We start from the raw sequence: 20676 nt of genomic DNA, 5'->3' as shown, positions 1-20676 counted from the left end.
TTACAGGCGTGAGCCACTGCACCCAGCGTGGCTAATTATTTTTATTGCTAAGTAGTAATCCATTAAACTGACGTATCAAAATTTCTTTATCCATTCTCTTGGTAACAAGACATTTGGATTATCTCCTGGTTTGGACTGTCATAAATAATGCCACTGTGAGCACTCTTGTACATATCTTTTTAGCAGACAGATATTTTCCTTTCTTTTGTTTTTTTTTTTTTGTTTTGTTTTGTTTTTTTTTTGAGACGGAGTCTCGCTCTGTCACCCAGGCTGGAGTGCAGTGGCCGGATCTCAGCTCACTGCAAGCTCCGCCTCCCGGGTTCACGCCATTCTCCTGCCTCAGCCTCCCGAGTAGCTGGGACTACAGGCGCCTGCCACCTCGCCCGGCTAAGTTTTTGTATTTTTAGTAGAGACGGGGTTTCACTGTGTTACCCAGGATGGTCTCAATCTCCTGACCTCGTGATCCGCCCGTCTCGGCCTCCCAAAGTGCTGGGATTACAGGCTTGAGCCACCGCGCCCGGCCTTCCTTTCTTTTGAACAAACAAGAGTAGAATCTCTAGATCATAGTACGGGTTTATGTATAATTTTATAAGAAATTGTCAAACTTTTTCCCAAAGTGACTGTACCACATTATACTCCCATCAGCAGGGTATGAGAATTCCAGTTGGCACCATGTCGTCCCATTTGATGCTGTCAGTATTTTTATTTTTGGTCATTCTAGTGGATGTATAGTGGCAACATCCTTTATTTTAGGATAAGAATCAGCAATAATAATAAAAGAATCTATGTAGCGATTACCTTGCCCTTTGTTTATACAGAACAGTTCCAGCTCCTTTACTGGACTAAGATCTAAAACCCCAACTCTGATTACATTTACCTCACCCCTTCCTATCTCAGGAGTTGTCTTAGTCCATTTGTGCTGCTATAACAGAATACCTGAGACTGCGTAATTTACAAAGAAATGTATTGCCTTCCGGTCTGGAGGCTGGGAAGTCCAACATCAAGGTGCTGACATATTTGGCGATGATGATTTCAAGATGGTGCCTTGGACACTGCATCCTCACAGGACAGAAGGTAAAGGACAGGGACTGCATTCTCACATGACAGAAGTTAAAGGGCAGGGTGGTGGAGGGGTAGGGGTGGGGGGAGAGAAAGAAAGAGAAAGAGAGAGAGAAAGAGAAAGAGAGAAAGAGCATGCAAGTACATGCAGAATCTCTTCATGAGCCTTTTACAATGGCATTGTTGATGAAGAGTCAAACTCTGTAAAATATTTGAAGAGATTTACTCTGAGCCAAATATGGTGACCAATGGCCCCTGACACAGCTCTCAGGAGATCCTGAGGACATGCCCAGGGTGGTTAGGGTACAGCTTGGTTTTATACATTTTAGGGAGACATGAGACATCAATCAATACATATAAGATGTACAATGGTACAGAGAGTTTCCAAGTTATAGGCAGATTTAAGATTTCTGATTGGCAATTGATTTAAAGAGTTATTGTCAATAGAAAGGAATGTCTGGGGTTGTGGAGCTCAAGGTTTTATCATGCAGATGAAACTTCCAGAGATAACAGACTGTAAATGTTTCTTATCAGACTTAAAGTCTGTTCCATCACTAATTCCAGAAGGGAGGAGGGTATAATGAAGCAAGTCCAGCTTCTGCTTCCCATCATGGCCCAAACTCATTTTTCAGGTTACCTTTGGAATGCCCTTGGCCGAGGTCTATTCATATAGTTGGGGGGGGGCTTATAATTTTATTTTTTGGTTTACAACATTAATCCATTCATGACAGCAGAGCCTCATGACCGACATAAATCCCATTAGACCCTGCCTCCCAACACGACTGCACTGGGGATTAAGTTTCAACATGAATTTTGGAGGGGATAAAAACATTCAAAACATAGCAGGGGTGTTTTTCTTCATCAGTTTCCTGACACCTTTAGGTCAAAGGTATCTCTCTCATTTGAGTGCTCTCTCAAAAGTGAACAGAGCTACCTTATCTCTCTTTAGAATATGAATTCTAGTCTTATATGAACATTGAGGTTTGTGTAGCAGGTATTAGGTGATTGCCTATCATAAAACTTAGCTTCTATACGAGATAATCAGTTATGACTTTACATATTGATATGAAGAAAATAAAAAGAGGGTAATGTGACTGAGAATTAGGGAGGATGAGTCACAGCTGGCTGTTATCAGGATGTGACATCTGTGCTGAAATCTGAATGAAGAAAAGAAAACCCTGTGGCTGTACAAGGAAGAAGATTCCAGAAGAGGAAACAATACGTATAAAGGCCCTGAAGCAGGAATGGGCTTACCCTGTTTGAGGAATGGCTGGAGTCCGCAGGAGTGACAGGAGATGAGCTTGAGGGACTGAGGTGGGGTGTGGGATAGGACAGAGGCCAGTCCTGCTGAGTTTTCTAAGCTGCGAGTTGGAGTTTGGATTTTACTCTAACTACTTGGGAAGTCAGTGCAGAATGTGAGGCAAGGACCTGATGTGACATCCTAAAAGTGCACTTGGCTGCCTGCTGGAGGATGAGCTGTAGGGGGCTGGAGTGGAAGCGGAGAGATACTCCTCTTACTTCTGTCACTCTTCCTTCTCCAGCGTCTCTTTCTCTGCTTGAGCCTGAGATGGAAATTGTGGCTATATCATCCATAGATTGCTTTCCTCTCAGTGCCCACTCTGCCTAGGTTCACCTTCCTGCCAGCTGGGGCCTGTCCCAATACCTTGCCCCTTCCATCTTACCTCTCTCTTAGTCCTCTCCCTTGAATTCAGCCTGTTCTACTTGAACTTTTCCTCTTCCTCTGAAAGGGCTACTCCCCTTTGCCCACCCACAGTGAGTGCCAACACCACCCAACAACAAAAGCTCAACCCACAGGCCTGCTTTTTAAAATGATCCTCCATTACCAGTGGAAATATCTTCAAGATCTCTCTTGCCCACTGCTCACTCAAGTTCAGCTTCCTAAATGGCCATGCTGCCTTTGGTATCACCACCTACAGTCCCTCAGTCCCTTCTTTTTGAGACAGAGGATCGCTCTGTTGCCCAGGCTGGCGTGCTGGAGTGCAATGGCTTGATCTTGGCTCACTGCCACCTCCACCTCCTGGGTTCAAGCGATTCTCCCAACTCAGCCTCCCGAGTAGCTGGGATTACAGGCATCCACCATCATGGTTGGCTAATTTTTGTATTTTTGTAGAGATGAGGTTTCACCATGTTGGCCAGGCTGGTCTTGAACTCCTGACCTCAGGTGATCTGCCGGCCTTGGCCTTCCAAAGTGCTGGGATTACAGGCATGAGCCACTGCGCCTGGCCCAGTCCCTTCTTTATATTAGCTGCCTGATTTGTTAAAATTCACATGTAACCTCACTACTTCCTTGCCTAAAATCTTTTTTTTTTTTTTTGAGACGGAGTCTCACTCTGTCGCCCAGGCTGGAGTGCAGTGGCCGGATCTCAGCTCACTGCAAGCTCCGCCTCCCGGGTTTATGCCATTCTCCTGCCTCAGCCTCCCCAGTAGCTGGGACTACAGGCGCCCGCCACCTCGCCCAGCTAGTTTTTTGTATTTTTTAGTAGAGACGGGGTTTCACCGGGTTAGCCAGGATGGTCTCGATCTCCTGACCTTGTGATCCGCCCGTCTCAGCCTCCCAAAGTGCTGGGATTACAGGCTTGAGCCACCGCGCCCGGCCGTTGCCTAAAATCTTTCAATGGGTCTCTGTAACTTCATTATAAAAGCTGTATCTCTTGTCACTCCTATTTCTCCTCCCACTTTTGTTGCTCTCTGACACTCTCCATTCCAGCAACTTTAAGCCAGTTACTTATCTCCTAACATGCTCCTAAGCCTTTGCACACACTCTTTCCTTTGTCTAGACAACCTCTTCCATTTGTTCCATATCGAGTGTAAATGTCCTGCATCAGTCAACACCTGATCTGGGGCCACCTCTTCCCTTTCTAATAGAGCTGATCCTTTGCTTCTCTGAAACCCATGCATACACACAAACACACACCCCACTCCTGAGCCACTTTTACCACATTTCTTCCCTGTCATCCTCTGAAGGTGTGGATCCTCACAGGCCACAAACAAGTCTCGTCTTGAACACCTCCACACCTATCACAGGGTAGGTGCTCAATGAACGTGCAAGGAAAAAACAAATGCTGGGTGTGGTGGCTCACTCCTGTAACTTCAGCACTTTGGGAGGCTGAGGTGGGAAGATCACTTGAGCCTAGGAGTTTGAGAGCAGCCTGGGCAATGTGGCAAAACCCTGTCTCTACAAAAAATACAAAAGTTAGCTGGGCGTGGTGGCAGGCATCTATAGTCCCTGCTACTCTGGGGGCTGAGGTGGGAGGGTCATTTCAGCCTGGGAGGTCATGGCTGTAGTGAGCCAAGATGGCCCCACTGCACTCTAGCTTGAACAACATCCTGTCTCAATAAATAGGCTGGGTACAGTGGCTCACACCAGTAATCCCAGCACTTTGAGTGACCGAGGCGGTGGACCACCTGAGGTCAGGAGTATGAGACCAGCCTGGCCAACATGGTGAACCCCATCTCTACTAAAAATACAAAAAATTTGCTGGGCGTGGTGGCAGACGCCTGTAATCCCAGCTACTTGGGAAGCTGAGGCAGGAGAATCGCTTGAACCTGGGAGGCAGAGGTTGCAGTGAGCCGAGATCACGCCATTGCACTCCAGCCTGGGCAACAAAAGCAAAACTCTGACCAAAAAAAAAACCAAACCAAAATAATAAGTAAAAACGTGCAAGCAGCAAGCAGTGGGTGCATGAAAAGTGGGTCTCTCACTGAGGTACTGCGTGAGGGAAGACAACCAGCCCAGATCAGACCCTAGGAGCAGTGGGAATGAGGGTGGACAAATACACGAGGAGAGTGAGGAGCACAGGGACTGGGTATGGGGAGGGGAGTGAGCAAGGAAGCTCTGGGCTAGAGTCATCCCTTTTTTTTTTTTTTTGAGACGAAGTCTCGCTCTGTCACCCAGGCTGGAGTGCAGTGGCCGGATCTCAGCTCACTGCAAGCTCCGCCTCCCGGGTTTATGCCATTCTCCTACCTCAGCCTCCCAAGTAGTTGGGACTACAGGCGCTCGCCACCTCGCCCGGCTAATTTTTTTTGTATTTTTTAGTAGAGACGGGGTTTCACCGTGTTAGCCAGAATGGTCTCCATCTCCTGACCTTGTGCCCGCCCGTCTCGGCCTCCCAAAGTGCTGGGATTACAGGCTTGAGCCACCGCGCCCGACCTAGAGTCATCCTTAACAGAGGTGAGGAGGCGGCTCTGTGAGGATCCCAAAGGGGCGTCAATGGGCTTTGCCAAGCGGATCCTCCAGGATCAGGCTGGGGGTCAGCACCTCAGGCTCCTTCATTTTTAGCCTCCCTGTTTGTGTTTTTTAATGGCAGCCGCCAAGGCAGTGTCCTTAACCGTGCTCCCTGCTCTATTTCCCAGCGCCTCTCCATATATATGTGTGTGTGTATGTATACATTTTTTTTTTTTTTTTGAGATGGAATGTTGCTCTTGCTGCCCAGGCTGGAGTGCAATGGCACAATATCGGCTCACTGCAGCCTCCAACTCCCCGGTTCAAGCGATTCTCCTGCCTCAGCCTCCCGAGTAGCTGGGTATAGGTGCCTGCCACCACGCCCGGCTAATTTTTGGTATTCTTAGTAGAGACGAGGTTTCATCATGTTGGCCAGACTGGTCTCGAACTCCTGACCTCAGGCGATCCACCTGCCTTGGCCTCCCAACGTGTTGGGATTACAAGCGTGAGCCATCGCGCCCGGCCTATTTTTTTTCCTTAAGGCCAGGTCTTGCTCTGTTGCCCAGGCTGAAGTGCAGTGGTGCGATCCTAGCTCACTGCAACCTTGACCTCCCGAGCTCAAGCAATCCTTCCACCGCAGCCTTCTGTAGTAGACTACAGGCGCGCGCCATCACACCGGGCTAATTTTTGTGGTTTTTTTTTGGTAGAGATGGGGTCTCACTATGTTGCCCAGGGTGGTGTCAAACTCCTGAACTCAATCGATCCTCCCGCCACAGCTTCCCAAAATGCTGAGATTACAGGAATGAGCCACCGCGCCCGAACTGCTCCATACATATTGATACAGGAAAACTCACAGGATGCGTCGCTGGTAATCCATGCTCCCATAAAGCCTGGCCTCTAGAAAGAGACCTGGGAACGAGCCCTGACGTTCTCAGCCGTGGGGCTTCACAGAGAGGGGTACCTCGAATTAGGTTCCTTATCTTAAATAAAGAGAATAAGAGCAGCCACTTTCTCACAATCTTGCGAACGCCAAATGGAAGGATCCCTCGAGAGCGCTGAGAACTCGCCGAGCTCCTCCCGGGAAACCCGGGATCACGAGGCGCCATTTTGCGGACGGGCAAACTGAGGCCCGCGGCGCCGCGACTTACCCAGGCCCTTTTGCAGTGGGAGGCGGCGGTGGAAGAGGGTGGTCTCGGGCCGGGACAACGTAGTACACCCTGCCGCCGGCTTCGACGCAGCTGCCAGAATGGTCCCTACCCCGCCCAAGTAGGGCGGTGCGAGGCGGGGCGGCCCACGCAGCCGTCACGGCGGCGCAGCTGCCCGACGCCGGAAGTGCCCGCCTGGAACTCCAGCTCCCAGAAGACCCTGCGGCGCGCCCCGGTCGAAGCCGGGGGAGCAGCCGCCATTGTCCGCGGCTGAGGCGAGGCCTTTGCTCGGGCTGTAGGGCTGCGGTAGCTGCGGGGCTCGGGGGTCGGGAGAGCCGGCGGGGAAAGGCGGTGCCAGGGCGGGTCCTGCGCCTGCCCTTTCCGCGCCGGCTTTGCGCCCTCGTTGCCTTCGGCTCTCCAGCCAGCAGCCTGCCTCCGGCCTCCCGCCTCCGGGCGCTCTTCCTTGTCTGGCCGGACGGGCCTGGGTGAACTCTGCAAGTCGGCTCCGCGCGCCTTTGTCCCCGAGGCCGCGCCTAGAGCTCCCAAGCGCACTGCTGGGCCGGACGTCGGCGCGGGACAAAAGCCAAACGCCCCAGGCGAGGCGACCCCGAGCCTGCTGCGCCGCTTTCAAGGGGGACCGGCGGCTGCAAGCCAGGTGAGGCCGGGACGAGCTTCTGCAGCGTCGCGGCCGCGTCGGTCTTGCGGAGGAAATTTGGGTCGGTAGCTCTGGAAGCAGGTGATAAGGATGCTTCTGAGGCCATTGATGGGACGAATAACCCCGTTCATTCCCCAGCCGGCATTTCTCTCCCTGCCAGTTCACACAAAGCACTGTGAAGGACGTCAGACCTGGGTTGGAAACAGCTCCGGGTTCCCTTAAACATGCAGTGACGGTGGCGGTCACTGTCAAGTTGCAAATAACGGTGCAAAATACGGTTTGCATTCTGCGTTTTCGCGCTGATTCCGGTGCTCCTGAGGCCCACTGTGTGTTCTAGTGCTTTATACACATACCCAGGAATCCATTCGAGAGGTTGCTGACTTGTACAAAGATCTGGAACCTGAGGAGTTAGGGGTCTGGGCGCCAGGCCCATCCCTAAGTCCTCCAGACACACACAAGCTTAGGCTTAGTAAATCTTGGACGTGAATTTCTTTTGGAGGTGGGATTAAATTTGCTTAACGTTCACCACTTTAACCACTTTAAAGTGTGTAATTCACTGGTTTTATTGTATATTAATAAAATTGTGCAACCATCCCCATTATCTAATTTTAGAACATTTCGTCACCCCACAAAGAAACCCTTGTTCCCATTAAGCAGTCACTCCCCATTTCATTTTTCCCCCAGCTCTAGGCAACCACTAATATATGAGGATTGCAAGTTGATTTTACAATAATTGTTGTCAATCCAAAAGTTCCATTTGTGTTGTGACTGGCTGTCTCTTGGGAATGGCTGACAAATTTGTACCCTCTCTATCAGGATCATGCTTTTTTCCAGCTTATGCAAATTACCCTTCATTTCTTTCCAGGAATTGTTACTTTTTTGACATGTAAATTGTCTTTTCTGATGATGCTCCTTGCAAGTTTTTTTGTCGCTTCTGTGGATGGATTCCCTTCTTTGTTCCCACTTGGTTTTCTATGAGAAAGGACTAGTTTTGTCTTCTTTCACTTTTGTCACTAGGTTGAAATTTGCAGTGTTCCTGAGCAGGTGTCCTCAGGATGGCAGCCATCAACCCATGGGCCTCCTGGGGTGAGTCCAAATTGTGTTTCTTCTGGGCCTCCCCTAACATTAGCTGCTGCAGTCATGGGTCAGAGCTGGGACGGGCTGAGGTCTTTTGAGGATGGAAGGGGGTCTATCTTGGTACAAAATTAGAACTGATTGGTGGTAAAGGAGGAAAATTGTTGGCATAAAAGACACTAACTTTTATGTGCTTTATAGTCATCTCCTGAGAGGTGTCATTAGTTTTAAGAGATTTTCTGGTGGTTTATGGGGTTTCCTAAACAACAGTAATACATATAAGAAAATATTGTCTCTACTGCTCCCATATATATTTTTACCTTTGTTGTTTTTACTTATATAGCATTGGTCGGTAACTTTAAAACAGTGTTAAGCAATAGCGACTCACCTGTGCATTGTCTGTGTGAATCCAGCTTATGTTGGATTTTTTTACACGCCTTTGGGCTCTGTTTATGGAATTTTGTAGCGCCCATTAGCAAGTCAGTCTCCTCTTGTATTTTGTCGCCTCAAATCACTAGGTTTGGTGTCACAGTCCTAACCTGATCCTTCTGTGCAGGTGCCCTTACGGACCAGTCTTGGGGGATGACGGCTGTTGACCCATGGGCCTCCTGGGGTGAGTCAAGAGCCCGGTCAGCTGTGGGCTGCCATATTGTGGCCTCTCGCTGTAGTGCTCTGCCACAGCTGGAGATTAGAATGGGGACCAGGTGGACTGGGCACGGTGGCTCACGCCTGTAATCCCAGCACTTTGGGAGGCCAAGGCGGGCAGACCACAAGGTCAGGAGATCGAGACCATCCTGGCTAACACGCTGAAACCCCGTCTCTACTAAATATACAAAAAGTTAGCTGGGCAAGGTGGCGGGCGCCTGTAGTCCCAGCTACTCGGGAGGCTGAGACAGGAGAATGGCGTGAACCTGGGAGGCAGAGCTTGCAGTGAGCCAAGATCACGCCACTGCAGTCCAGCCTGGGTGACAGAGCCAGACTCCATCTTAAAAAAAAAAAAGAATGGGGAACAGGTGGGGCTTTAGGGCAGGTGGTCCAGATCTGTCTATGTGCAGAGTTGGAGCAAGGAGGGATCAGAAAACTAGTGAGCAATAAGGTGATGGTGACATCTCAAGATGCATGAGAATTCATGTGTGGCCGTTTAGGATTCAGGCCCAGGAAGGTTGTGACCAGACACTGCTTCTCAGAGATGGTACCTAATAGCACAGTGGGGGCAATGAGAGATTCATGTGTTCAAGTACTTTCCTAACCTTCTCTGAACCCTAATTCCTTCATCTATAGAATGAGGAAGTAGGTCTCTTCCCTCATTCAAGGGGGAGGGGCAGGGGCTGGTCCTCAGCCCCGCAGAAGGACAGGTGAGCTCCTGGCAGCGAGAGCTGCCTCCATGACTTTTTTCTCGTTTCTTAGCTCTGTGTCCTCAGGATCCTGCCTGGCACGTGGAGGGGAACCTCGAGGAGGGGAGGAGGGCCACTGGGCTCCCAGCAGCCCAGGTTCAGGTGAGATGGGGCTGTTCTGTTCCCAAAGGATGATGTCCAGGTTATCCTTGGTCATCCCAGTTGATGTGGCTCACCAGTTTACAACAGTTGGAGTTTGGGTAGGAAAGGAAGCAACTGGAAGTTAATGCTTCCTGAGAGGAGGCAGGCAGAATCAGGCTGATTTTAGTGCCTCGGAGCCTTGCTCGGAGGCTGGCCTTGCGGACCAGCCTGTCCACGGTGCTGAGCTCCGACTAGCCTGGCCTTGCGGACCCGCCTGTCCACAGTGCTGAGCTCCTACTAGCCTGGCTGCTTGTGGGGCATGAGGGGCAGCCCTTTTGGCTGGCAGCCCCACTTCTCTCTTGCCACCTTCACTTATGTCTTTAGCACCTGATTTAGGCTTATGCTGTGCAGTGCCTGCTGTGAGGGGAACAAGGACAGGTGTGAGCCTCCACCCTGAGGAGCTCCCAGACCCTTTTCCAGGGTTATTCACTCAGCTGAGGACATCTCACGGCCTACCTGGAGCCACACATGCAGTGTGGGATGTGAGAAACCTGAGACGGGTAGGATAGGCCCGGAGGAGCTCAGTCACCTGATGAGTTGGGAGATGGGACAGTCTGTGTGAGGTCAGCTTTTGCTGTGAGGGGAAGGCTGCTTGGGAGACCTGGGCCAAGAGGTGAAAAGAATGCATCAGCCAGTTGGGCACAGCCTGGTGAGTGGGAGTCTGGCCTCCTGCAGCACTACAGGGGTGGGGGGTGGCAGGCACACTACGTGACCAGTGTTTGAGTGAGACTGACTCCAGTTAGATTTTAGGCTAGAGAGGCCAGAATGAACCCAGCCAGGCCCTGAATGCCTGCTGCAGAGCCTCAGAAGTCTTGGGATCAGGGGGCACCAGGGTTCGAAATGTGGTGATGGTTGTGGAAGAGGAGGGCTGTGGGAAGCAGGCTGGTGTTTCAGGCTTCAGTCTGACCAGGACCTTGGAACTAGGGAGGAGAGGTATGAGGAAATCAAAGCAGGGGCCTTTGTGATTATGGGGACAGGGTGGCTCCTGAGAGAAATAGGACAATGGAGTCACTTAGGAAAGGTGTCATCTCTCTGCGCTCCTCCTGCCCAGCCTCCTCACCACATGCAACCACTTAAAAAAATTTTTATAATAGCTTTATTGAGATGATACTGACATACTGTAAAGTTTATCCTTTTAAAGTTTATAATTTTGTGGTTTTTAGTATAGTCACAGAATTGTGCAACAATCACCAGTATCTAATTCTAGAACATTTTCATCACCCCAAAAATAAATCCTGTACCCATTCGTAGTCACTGCCTGTCCCCCTCCTCCCTGCCAACCACTAGTGTACTTTCTGTTTCTATGAATTTGCCTAGTCTGGACTTTCCTAAAAATGGAATCATAATATGGCACAGTCTTTTTTGTCTGGCTTTTTTCACTTAGCATAGTGTTTGCGTTTTCAAGAGTTACCCATGTTGTAGCATTGCGTCAATATTTCTTTTAATGACTGAGGCAGCCATTTTTAACTTTCTGTTTTCAGTTTTTTAGAGTTGTCTCTGTATTTCTAAATGGGAGATTTTTAAAAATTAGTTTTTTCTAATTCATGAAAGTTACATTTACCCTGTTAACTCCCTGCTATGAAAGATGAAGAAAAACAGTTTCATTACTTTTTTTTAGGTCTTTTATTTTTAAGTTAAAATAATGAATCAAGCAGATGTGACATACTTGGATATAAAACAATTTAAAAATCATGTCTCTACTTTGTGCCTCCCCCTGAAATTAAAAAATATTAATGAAACCGCCCACAGTTTCAAATCTGGTGGGTGAAATACATCATAAGTATGCTGTCCCCACTTGGCAGCGTTGCTATCCCTGGTCCGGATGAGATGGGAAGCAGACGGCCTGAACCATATGATGCAAGGTGATTGTTGCCTGGTATCAGAACTTGGGCAGCTATGAGGTTTGCTGCTGTTACAATGTACAGTCATTATTAAATCCTAAAACAGAATCATCAGTAGTGAAGCTAGGCTAGCCTGAAAGATGGCCCGTGAATCAGATTCTGAGGAGTAGAAGTTAGCTATAATAAAACACTGCGAAGAAGCCCTGTTAACCACCATACTACACTCTGCTGTTAATTTATGATAGGCTTTCTGAGAATTATCCAAGTTAATGCCGAGAAAATAAAACAGAATTAAAAATAACAACATCCTCCAATGTCTGAAGAGTTGTGATTTCTGATAACATGCTCCTGGCTGGCCCCCCTCCCCACACTTTGGATTTTTTCCTGTGGGAAACTTGGATTTGACTGCTGTGTGTTTTTAACTAAGTGAGATCTTCAGGAATGCAAAAGAACCCGGTGTCCTTTGTTGTTCCCTCCAAGTTTAAATATTTATTGAAATAAAGCATTTATCTGGTGAAAACATCAAATGCTGTCATCCCTCATTATCTGAATAGTCCATTCATGGAAGTACGTTGAATAGTGAGGTTTTAACTACAGAAGCCCAGATCCCCTTATTTCTAGAAATAGGGGGAAATAATAATTGTAGTGATAATATCTCATTCCATCTAAAAAACCCCAACCAGCCTCTCCAAATATGGAAGCATTCAAACCCCTCTGTAACAATCCACCTAGGATATCTGCGTAACAAACATGATGTACATAAAACACCAATAATAATCTGCGCTCATCCTTGGTCGGACTTGGGGATGTGCCTAGTCTAGTTCTGTTTTCCTTCTCTGCAGTGAAATCTACCATAGAAGCCATCTGAATTGCCCCAGGTTCCTTGAAGGGGGAGCAGTTGGGCAAGATCTGTTAGCAAACATCTGAGACCCAGCTTAGCACCCTTGGTCTTCTCTCCTTCAGACTCTCACAGGGTTTAAATGTGTGGCTGGTTTGTTAGCAGATTCCATAAAGTGTTTTAGAATGCCTAGATAAGTGCTTATACGTGTGTACAAAGTGATGTGTGCAAGAATGTTTATGAGAATTTGGGTGAAACACGTTTGCAAGTCATCCTAGGATATAATTGAAAAATGCAGATGTAGCTCATGAGGGTGACCTGTGGACCAGAAGGGTTTGCTCCTCCCTCTAGCAGGACTCTTCTCTCTTTAGCACCCTTGTGGTAACCTCAGCATCAGGCAACAGTGAAACCTGCATTTCCTCTCCTATCCTTGAAGGGTCCCTCTCATCTCCACAGCCTGTGACACTAGGTTCCTGTCTTCCACCATCTCTTCCTTCTGGCCTTTTGGTTTTGCATTTTCCTTTGCAATTCTAGGCCAAAGGTGTTTACTGTGTCCCCTTACCATTCATTTACTTATTTTTATTTTTGAGGCAGAGTCTCATTGTGTTGTACATAATGGATTGCAGTGGCACGATCTCAGCTTGATGCAGCCTCCCCTCCTGGGTTCAAGGGATTCTCATGCCTCAACCTCCCGAGTAGCTGAGATTACAGGCATGCACCACCACACCCGGCTAATTTTTGTATTTTTAGTCGAGACAGAGTTTCACCATGTTGGTCAGTCTGGCCTCAAACTTCTGACCTCAGGTGATTTGCCTGCCTTGCCCTCTCAAAACGCTGGGATTACAGGCATGAGCCATTGTGCGCGGTCCCATTACCATCCTTGAGGTGAGGCCTCCATGATTTGTGGGCCAGGACATGATTACATATTCAGCTGGGGGCAGCTCTTTTTTTCTTCCTGCTTTTTAGCCCATGGGCCTTACAGTTTGAAAATGTCCCCTTTTTCATTTCTGAATTTTTTAAAAATTTATTTTAATTTTAATTTTAACAAATTTCATAATTACAGAAGAGTATAAAAAGGAAGCAAATGGCATCACCATCAGTGAACAATTATTACTGTTTTGTCATATTTGTTACCTTTTTCTTCTTTTACATAGTACTCTGTCTTTCCACCATTTCTCAGGCAACCACTCATGGATTCAGTTTGTACACAGCTAATTCGTTTTCATATGCATACGTAGATGATAAACCATATAGACATAGTCTTTTTCTTTTTTTGAGACAGAGTCTCACTGCGTTGCCCATACTGGAGTGCAGTGGGTGATCTCGGCTCACTGCAATCTCCGCCTCCCGGGTTCAAAGGATTCTTGTGCTTTAGCCTCCCAAGTAGCTAGGATTGCAGGCATGTGACACCATATCTGGCTAATTTTTGTATTTTTAATAGAGGTGGGGTTTTGTCATCCTGGGCAGGCTGTTCTCGAATTCCTGGCCTCAGTGATCTGCCTGCCTCGGCTTCCCAAAGTGCTGGGATTATAGGTGTGAGCCCCTGCACCTGGTCAAACACTCTATTTTTTTCCCAGTGATTTTTTTCTACATGTAGTTTTCCTATAATTTTCTTTTTTTGACTTTGAGGTCCATCCATGTTGATAGATAGGGAGAAGTCAGGCTTATTCCTTTTGTGCTGCCAAGTGTATCCATTAGAGAAGTGCGCCTCTGTTCATAGTTTCTTTTATGGACAGGTTTATAAATTCCTCTTTCCCCCATTGTTTTTGCTGCTGGAGCCAAAGCTGTGTGAACATTCCTGTAGCTTCACTTTGTGCAAGTGTGTATGTAGTTTTTTATCTAGGCATACCCCTAGAAGCAGAATTGTACCTGGTTTTAGGTATTTTTTTTTTTTTGAGATGGAGTCTTGCTCTGTTGCCCAGGCTGCAGTGCAGTGGTGCAATCTCAGCTCACTGCAATCTCCGCCTCCCCGGTTCAAGCGATTCTCCTGCCTCAGCCTCCTGAGTAGCTGGGACTACAGGTGCATGCCACCACACCCAGCTAATTTTTATATTTTTAATAGAGGCGGGGTTTCACCATGTTGGCCTGGATGATCTCCATCTCTTGACCTCATGAGTCACCTGTCTTGGCCTCCCAAAGTGCTGAGATTACAGGTGTGAGCCACCATGCCCGGCTAGGTATATACTTTCAATGTTACTAGTGCTGCCACATGTCTCTCCAAGGGGCGAAGCTACTTCACAGTCTCCCCACTCTGGGAGAAAATACCCATTTTCCTGCATTTTTGTCAACACTTGACATTATCAGGTGTTTTAAATATTTGCTTACCTCAGGACCAGAAAGGTATATTGCATGACTTGAATGTGCATCTTCTTGATTGCTAAGTACCTTTTGATGTCTTTATTGTCCGTCTGTATTTCCTTCTGTCTTTGTTTCTCTTCCCCCATCCCTGGATTTCTAGAGACCAACTTTAATGTAGGTATTTCACACACATTCTGAATCCTAATTCTTTGTCACATATCAACTGTCTCCTCCCAGTCTGTAGCTTGTCTTTTTTTTTTTTTTTTTTTTGAGACGGAGTCTCGCTCTGTCGCCCAGGCTGGAGTGCAGTGGCCGGATCTCGGCTCACTGCAAGCTCCGCCTCCCGGGTTCACGCCATTCTCCTGCCTCAGCCTCCCGAGTAGCTGGGACTACAGGCGCCCGCCACCTTGCCCGGCTAGTTTTTTGTATTTTTTAGTAGAGATGGGGTTTCACCGTGTTAGCCAGGATGGTCTCGATCTCCTGACCTCGTGATCCACCCGTCTCGGCCTCCCAAAGTGCTGGGATTACAGGCTTGAGCCACCATGCCCGGCCTTGTAGCTTGTCTTAACTGGTGGTGTCTTGTCAGTCAGATGTTTGAATGTTGGTATGTCTTTGTCAAATGTGCCTATCTTTGTTTATGGCTAGTGTTTTTGTGTGTCTTATTTTAAGAAGTCTTGTGTTATTTAAAAAGTAATACTTCCCTCTTGTCCTTTTCCTTTATGTTCTCTTTCTGGGCTCTTCTGTTAGGTGGTGGACCTCCTGAACAAATTGCCGTGTCTCTGATCTCTTTATATTCCATGTCCTTTTCTTGGCAGAGTTTGGGGGTGTGATGATCATGTTCTCACCACAGCAGAACTGTCTAGGGCCTCCTGAACTAATTGCTGTGTCTTCTGGTCTTTTCTTACTCTGTGAAGGCTTTCCTCTTCTCTCAGCCTCTCTTGTAGCATCCTGTCCCACTTTATACTGAAATCACTCTGATCTGAGAATCTGAGAATAGGAATTACAGTTCTCTAAAAGTTGAATGTGGCTGTTGTCTGGATTCTCTGGCCTTGTGGCTACTTAGTTCAGTCTCTTGATCTGCATCAGGGGTTTCTCATGTCCAAGAGTCGTCTGGTCTAGGGCAGGGCTGTGAGGCTGGAAGTCCTGCTCTACTGCAGCTGCGTAGATCTGATTCCTGATTGGTGCTTTCCGCTCCCCTCTGCCCTCCTGGTGAGGCATGCCCTGGGTTTTGTGGGCCTTCATGGGCCAGGGTCAGCCGATCAGCTCTACTTCCAGTTTCATAGATAAAGAGCTGTGAGGCCACAGACTCCCTTCTCTTCCCCATCTGGTGGGACTGAAGAGGTCTCCACGCATCTGGGCAGCCTGAGAACTTAGCCGCAGTCTGAAGTCTGAGGAGGCTCCTGGGACTTTTGCCTGGGTATAAGTGCATGGCTGCTGGCAGTGCCGCCCACGAGGTGGGGCACTTGCAAAGCTATTCAAGTGCAGGCTTCTGCCTGCTGTTCTCAGCCTGACTCACTCCTGCCTCTCCTAGAGTCCTCTTGCAGGAAGCACCTGCTTCACCATGGTGCCTCCTAGTGTGGGGCTGGATTCGCCTCTAGTCTAGTTGGTCAGCCTCACCTTCATCTGTTCTGCCTCTGGGAGGAATGAGTGGAATTCAAGGTGCTGACGCCCCCATTTTTTTTCACTGGCTGGGTTATTTCTTTAACTTTCTTTAAAAAAAAAAAAAAAAAAAAAACTTGGCCGGGCGCGGTGGCTCAAGCCTGTAATCCCAGCACTTTGGGAGGCCGAGACGGGCAGATCACAAGGTCAGGAGATCGAGACCATCCTGGCTAACACGGTGAAACCCCGTCTCTACTAAAAAATACAAAAAACTAGCCGGGCGGGTTGGCGGGCGCCTGTAGTCCCAGCTACTCGGGAGGCTGAGGCAGGAGAATGGCTAAACCCGGGAGGCGGAGCTTGCAGTGAGCAGAGATCCAGCCACTGCACTCCAGCCTGGGCGACAGAGCGAGACTCCGTCTCAAAAAACAAAACAAAACAAAAAAAACTTGTTAGGAGATTTTTGAACCCCAAAGTAGAAGATGAACCCTGTATTAGTTTGGGTTTATGTTGCTATTGTAATAGACTACCACAGACTTTATGGCTTAGAACAACATGAATTTATTCTACTGTTCTGCAACTCGGAAGTCTAAAATGGGTCTGCAGGGCTGTGTTTCTTCTGGAGGCTCAAGGGAGACTGCTTCCTGGCTCATGTCCTGTCCTCTTTCATGAGCCATTTCCTGGCTCATGCCCTGTCCTCCGTCTGCAAAGGACATCACTCCGACCTCTGCTTGTGTCATATCTTCTGTGACTCAGACTCCTGCCTCCCTCTCTCACTGATAAGGACTTTGGTGATTACATTGGGCCACCTGGGTAATCCAGGATAATCCCACTAAAGATTCTTAATTATATCTATAAAGTTCCTTTTATCATTAAGATAACAGTCACAGGTTCTAGGATTAGGAGATGGGCATCTTTTGGGGGCTGTCATTCAGCCTGCTGCAAGCACCCATGTTGACCAGCTTCAGCAGCTGTCAGCTTTCTGCTTTCTGCATTTATTTTCATCTATTCCAACACAACCTTTTTTAAACTGGAGGATTTGAAAGCAAATCTCAGAATTGTATCGTTTCACCTGTGAGTGTTTCTGTGTATGTATCTAAGAGATATGTACCCTTAAGGAAGAAATCATAATACGTTTATCATACTCAGCAAAATTACCCATAATTCCTCAATGTTACCCGATATCCAGTTCATACTGTTTTCTCTACATGTCCCTAAGATAGCTTTTTACAGTTGTTGGTTTGTTCAAATCAGGATCCAAACAAGGCTCACACACTGCACGTGCTTCCTATGCGGAAGAAGCTAGGTCACTGGTCTCGTTGATTTGCCTGATTTTTGCCTTCATGATGTCATTGAATACGTTCCTCCATCGCCTCGTCTCCTGTGAGCAGTAGTTGGACTAGAGGCCTGAGTAGACTCATCTGGTATTTTTAGAAAGAATACTTCGTAGGTGGTGCTGGGTTCTTCGTACTGCTTGCATCCGTGAGCACATGGTGTCTGGTTGTCCCATTTTCAGGTATGGTGGGTTAGTGGGTGCAGGTACTGTCAGGCTGACCCCTCCATTATAAAGCCCCCTGTCTACCTTTCACCTGCGGCTGAGCAGTCATTGATGGTCATGCCACTGTCCACTGTTTTATTCGGGACTGCAGAACCGCTCTCACAATTTCATTCCTCTTGTGTTTATTAGACCTAATTCCTGTATTTTTAAACATATAATGATTCCACTGGGGTCTTGGGAGGGGTGGGAAGTGAATTTGTGGCTTGGTCTACCAGCTGGAGAGCGTTAGGATGTGGGTTTGCACCTTGTCAGTGTAGGTGAACATCAAAGCCATCTAAGAAGGTGCTACCCCAGGGAGGTTACGATGTGTGAGAGAAGCACCGGGTCAGAGGCACCCTGGGTCATCAGCACAGCTGCCTAGCTGCCTCCCCAGGTGCTGTGCTCTGTGAAAGTGCATCTGGCGTAGGTGTGGTGCACTTCTCTGTCCATGTTACATTTACTTTTTGTTTTTTGTTTTTTTATTTTTCGAGACAGAGTTTCACTCTGTCGCCCTGGCTGGAGTGCAGTTATGCGATCTTGGCTCACTGCCCCTTTGCCTCCCGGGTTCAAGGGATTCTCGTTCCTCAGCCTTCTGAGTAGCTGGGATTACAGGAGTGCTCCACCATGTCCAGCTAATTTTTGTACTTTTAGTAGAGACGGGATTTCATCATCTTGGCCAGGCTGGTATTGAACTCCTGACCTCAAATGATCCACCCACCTTGGCCTCCCAAAGTGTTGGGATTACAGGCATGAGCCAGTGCTCCCAACTCCCATGTTACATTTAAATAAAAAAAAAAATTACATTACCATAAAATGTAGAAACAGTAGCCGTCAAGCATACTGAGGTCTGGGCAGTCTGTGAGAGGAAAACCAAGAAGTTGTCATTGACCATGGGGTTTGGGAGGGTATCATAGAGGGAGGTTGTGGCCAGCACTTCTAAATGCTGCATAGGCCAAGAAGGTAAAGGCAGAAATCAAACTTTGGACTTGGCAATCACAAGACATTGGTGAGATCTTGGTGAGAGCTTGGTAAAAATAAGACTCATATAATTACTGCTCCAAAATGCTTCAATATAGATCAGCAAAAATGACAAATATTCAGGAAAAATTTCCATTACCAAGGAACAGGAAAACGGATAATAAAGGCAGAGAAGGAACTGCCCTGGGGCAAGGCCGGACGACAAGGAAGGAGAGAAGGTGAGAGTGCACTGTACCTTGCAGGAGGAGGTTGACTGCCAGAAGCAGTGGGACAAGGGTGCGGGAGACGTCTCTACAGGGGGTGTGAGGCTGCAGGAGGGGTGATTCTGTGCCTCTGAGGACGTGAGACACAGAAGAAATGGGACAAGGGTGCAGGAGACGTCTCTACAGGGGGTGTGAGGCTTTGGGAGGGATGATTCTTTGCCTCCGAGGATGTGGGACACAGAGGTGAGGTTCAGCCATGGAAAAGAGGATGGACAGTCCTTGCCGTGGGGTACAGTAAGGCTGAGCCTGGGGAGTTGTGAGCAGGAGTTGACTTTTCAAGGTGTGGTATTTATTGGAGCAGAAGCAGTTCTTTGTTTTAAGCCCATCATGTGAAGGTAGAGGGGAAGCAATTGAGACAATAAAAGTTGATACACTGAAGATTCAGCAGGGAGGGCTGGCTCAGATCAGGACTTGAGGCTGGGTGCAGTGGCTCATGCCTGTAATCCCAGCACTTTTGGAGGCCAAGGTGGGCGGATCACCTGAGATCAGGAGTTCAAGAGCAGCCTGGTGAACATGGTGAAACCCCATCTCTACTAAAAATACAAAAGTTAGCCGGGCGTGGTGGTGCACGCCTATTGTCCCAGCTACTCAGCAGGCTGAGGCAGGAGGATCACTTGAACCTGGGAGGCAGAGGTTGTAGTGAGCTGAGATCGCACCATGGCATTCCAGCCTGGGCGAGAGTTAGACTCTGTCTCGAGAAAAATAATTTAAAAATAATAATAAAAAGACTTGAGGGATGTATTCATAGGAAAAGCCAGACTTAGGTTACCTTTCCTTTTTCCTTCTAGTTTTCCAGTTTTCTTGCTTTCATTAAAAAAAAAAAAAATCAGTTTAGATTATTTGTAACTAAAGTGCTTTTGATGGCAGCTGTAACCAATTTTCCTTGGACTGGGCTGCTCTGGGGCATCCTGCACACCCTTAGCTTCAGTCCTTGGGACAGAGATGAACTGGGAATGGAAGGCTCCCCACCATGGCCAGAAAGACAACTTGTGAATGTACAGATCACCCTTTCAGGTCCTTGATCTGGGTGTTGAAGCAAAGACTCCATCCTAAAGGTCTCTGGCTTGCAACCATTGCTTATAGCCTGTTGCCGCACCGGTCCAGGCCTTATTACATGACTGCCTTTCCAGAAGAGGGGCATTGCCAAGGTGGGGGACATAGCCAGTGTGCTGGAATTTGGCAAGAGTCTTCGAAGAGACCTGCTCAGCTTTGCTGTGGTTCTTGTGGGCCCAGGTATCTAATTCCCTAAGAGTATATACCAAAGATGGGGTCTTGGGTGGTTCTCAATGAGCCCTGCCTCACATTAGTCAGACTCGTGAATAACCAGGACAGTTTCTCTATATCCTGTCTTCTCTCCCCAGGGCTGTCAGCCTCACTCCATCCCTAGAAATATTGGAGGCGGTGGTCACAGGCTGAGAAGGAACATTTGTGTTCTTTTAGGAACCAGTGACCTTCAAGGACGTGGCCGTGGACTTCACCCAAGAAGAGTGGGGGCAGCTGGACCTTGTTCAGAGGACTCTGTACCGCGATGTGATGCTGGAGACCTATGGGCACCTGCTCTCTGTGGGTAAGGCAGGTGCTGCCCAAGTAAACGAAGCTGTTCCCATGGTAATGCCTTCAGCTGCTCCATGTTTAGAAGCTCGTTGCAGGGGCCAGGGTGGTGTCTCAGAAGAG

At 48.1% G+C, this 20676-nt stretch overlaps 1 protein-coding gene and 1 pseudogene across 8 annotated transcripts in view; one reads left to right on the top strand and one right to left on the bottom strand.

Annotated features, from left to right (window-relative positions):
* Nucleotides 1–699: 699 nt before the first annotated feature.
* LOC106994879 (uncharacterized) lies at nt 700–7327 on the bottom strand (annotated as a pseudogene). Its single transcript, XR_013409783.1, has 4 exons — nt 6391–7327; nt 6097–6222; nt 3913–3917; nt 700–1059 (listed from the first exon to the last, which is right to left on the bottom strand). The product of XR_013409783.1 is annotated as an uncharacterized LOC106994879 (transcript).
* Nucleotides 6087–20676, top strand: part of ZNF606 (zinc finger protein 606) — a 27159-nt gene continuing 12569 nt past the window's right edge. Inside the window, exons 1-5 of one of the 7 annotated variants that reach the window (XM_077980111.1) lie at nt 6087–6662; nt 8060–8128; nt 8673–8729; nt 9524–9612; nt 20443–20569. In XM_077980111.1, the coding sequence (XP_077836237.1) occupies nt 8098–8128; nt 8673–8729; nt 9524–9612; nt 20443–20569 (304 nt within the window). In that variant the 5' untranslated portion in view covers nt 6087–6662; nt 8060–8097. Of the gene's footprint in view, nt 7104–8059; nt 8129–8672; nt 8730–9523; nt 9613–20442; nt 20575–20676 lie in introns of all 7 variants that reach the window. The other 6 variants (XM_015125041.3, XM_077980115.1, XM_077980110.1 and 3 more) reach the window with 6 other exon arrangements.

The sequence above is a fragment of the Macaca mulatta genome, chromosome 19 (assembly GCF_049350105.2).
Source record: "Macaca mulatta isolate MMU2019108-1 chromosome 19, T2T-MMU8v2.0, whole genome shotgun sequence".
NCBI classification, from domain to species: domain Eukaryota; kingdom Metazoa; phylum Chordata; class Mammalia; order Primates; family Cercopithecidae; genus Macaca; species Macaca mulatta.
The sequence above is the reverse complement of the archived record's forward strand: the minus strand, read 5'-3'. Positions and strand labels throughout refer to the sequence as shown.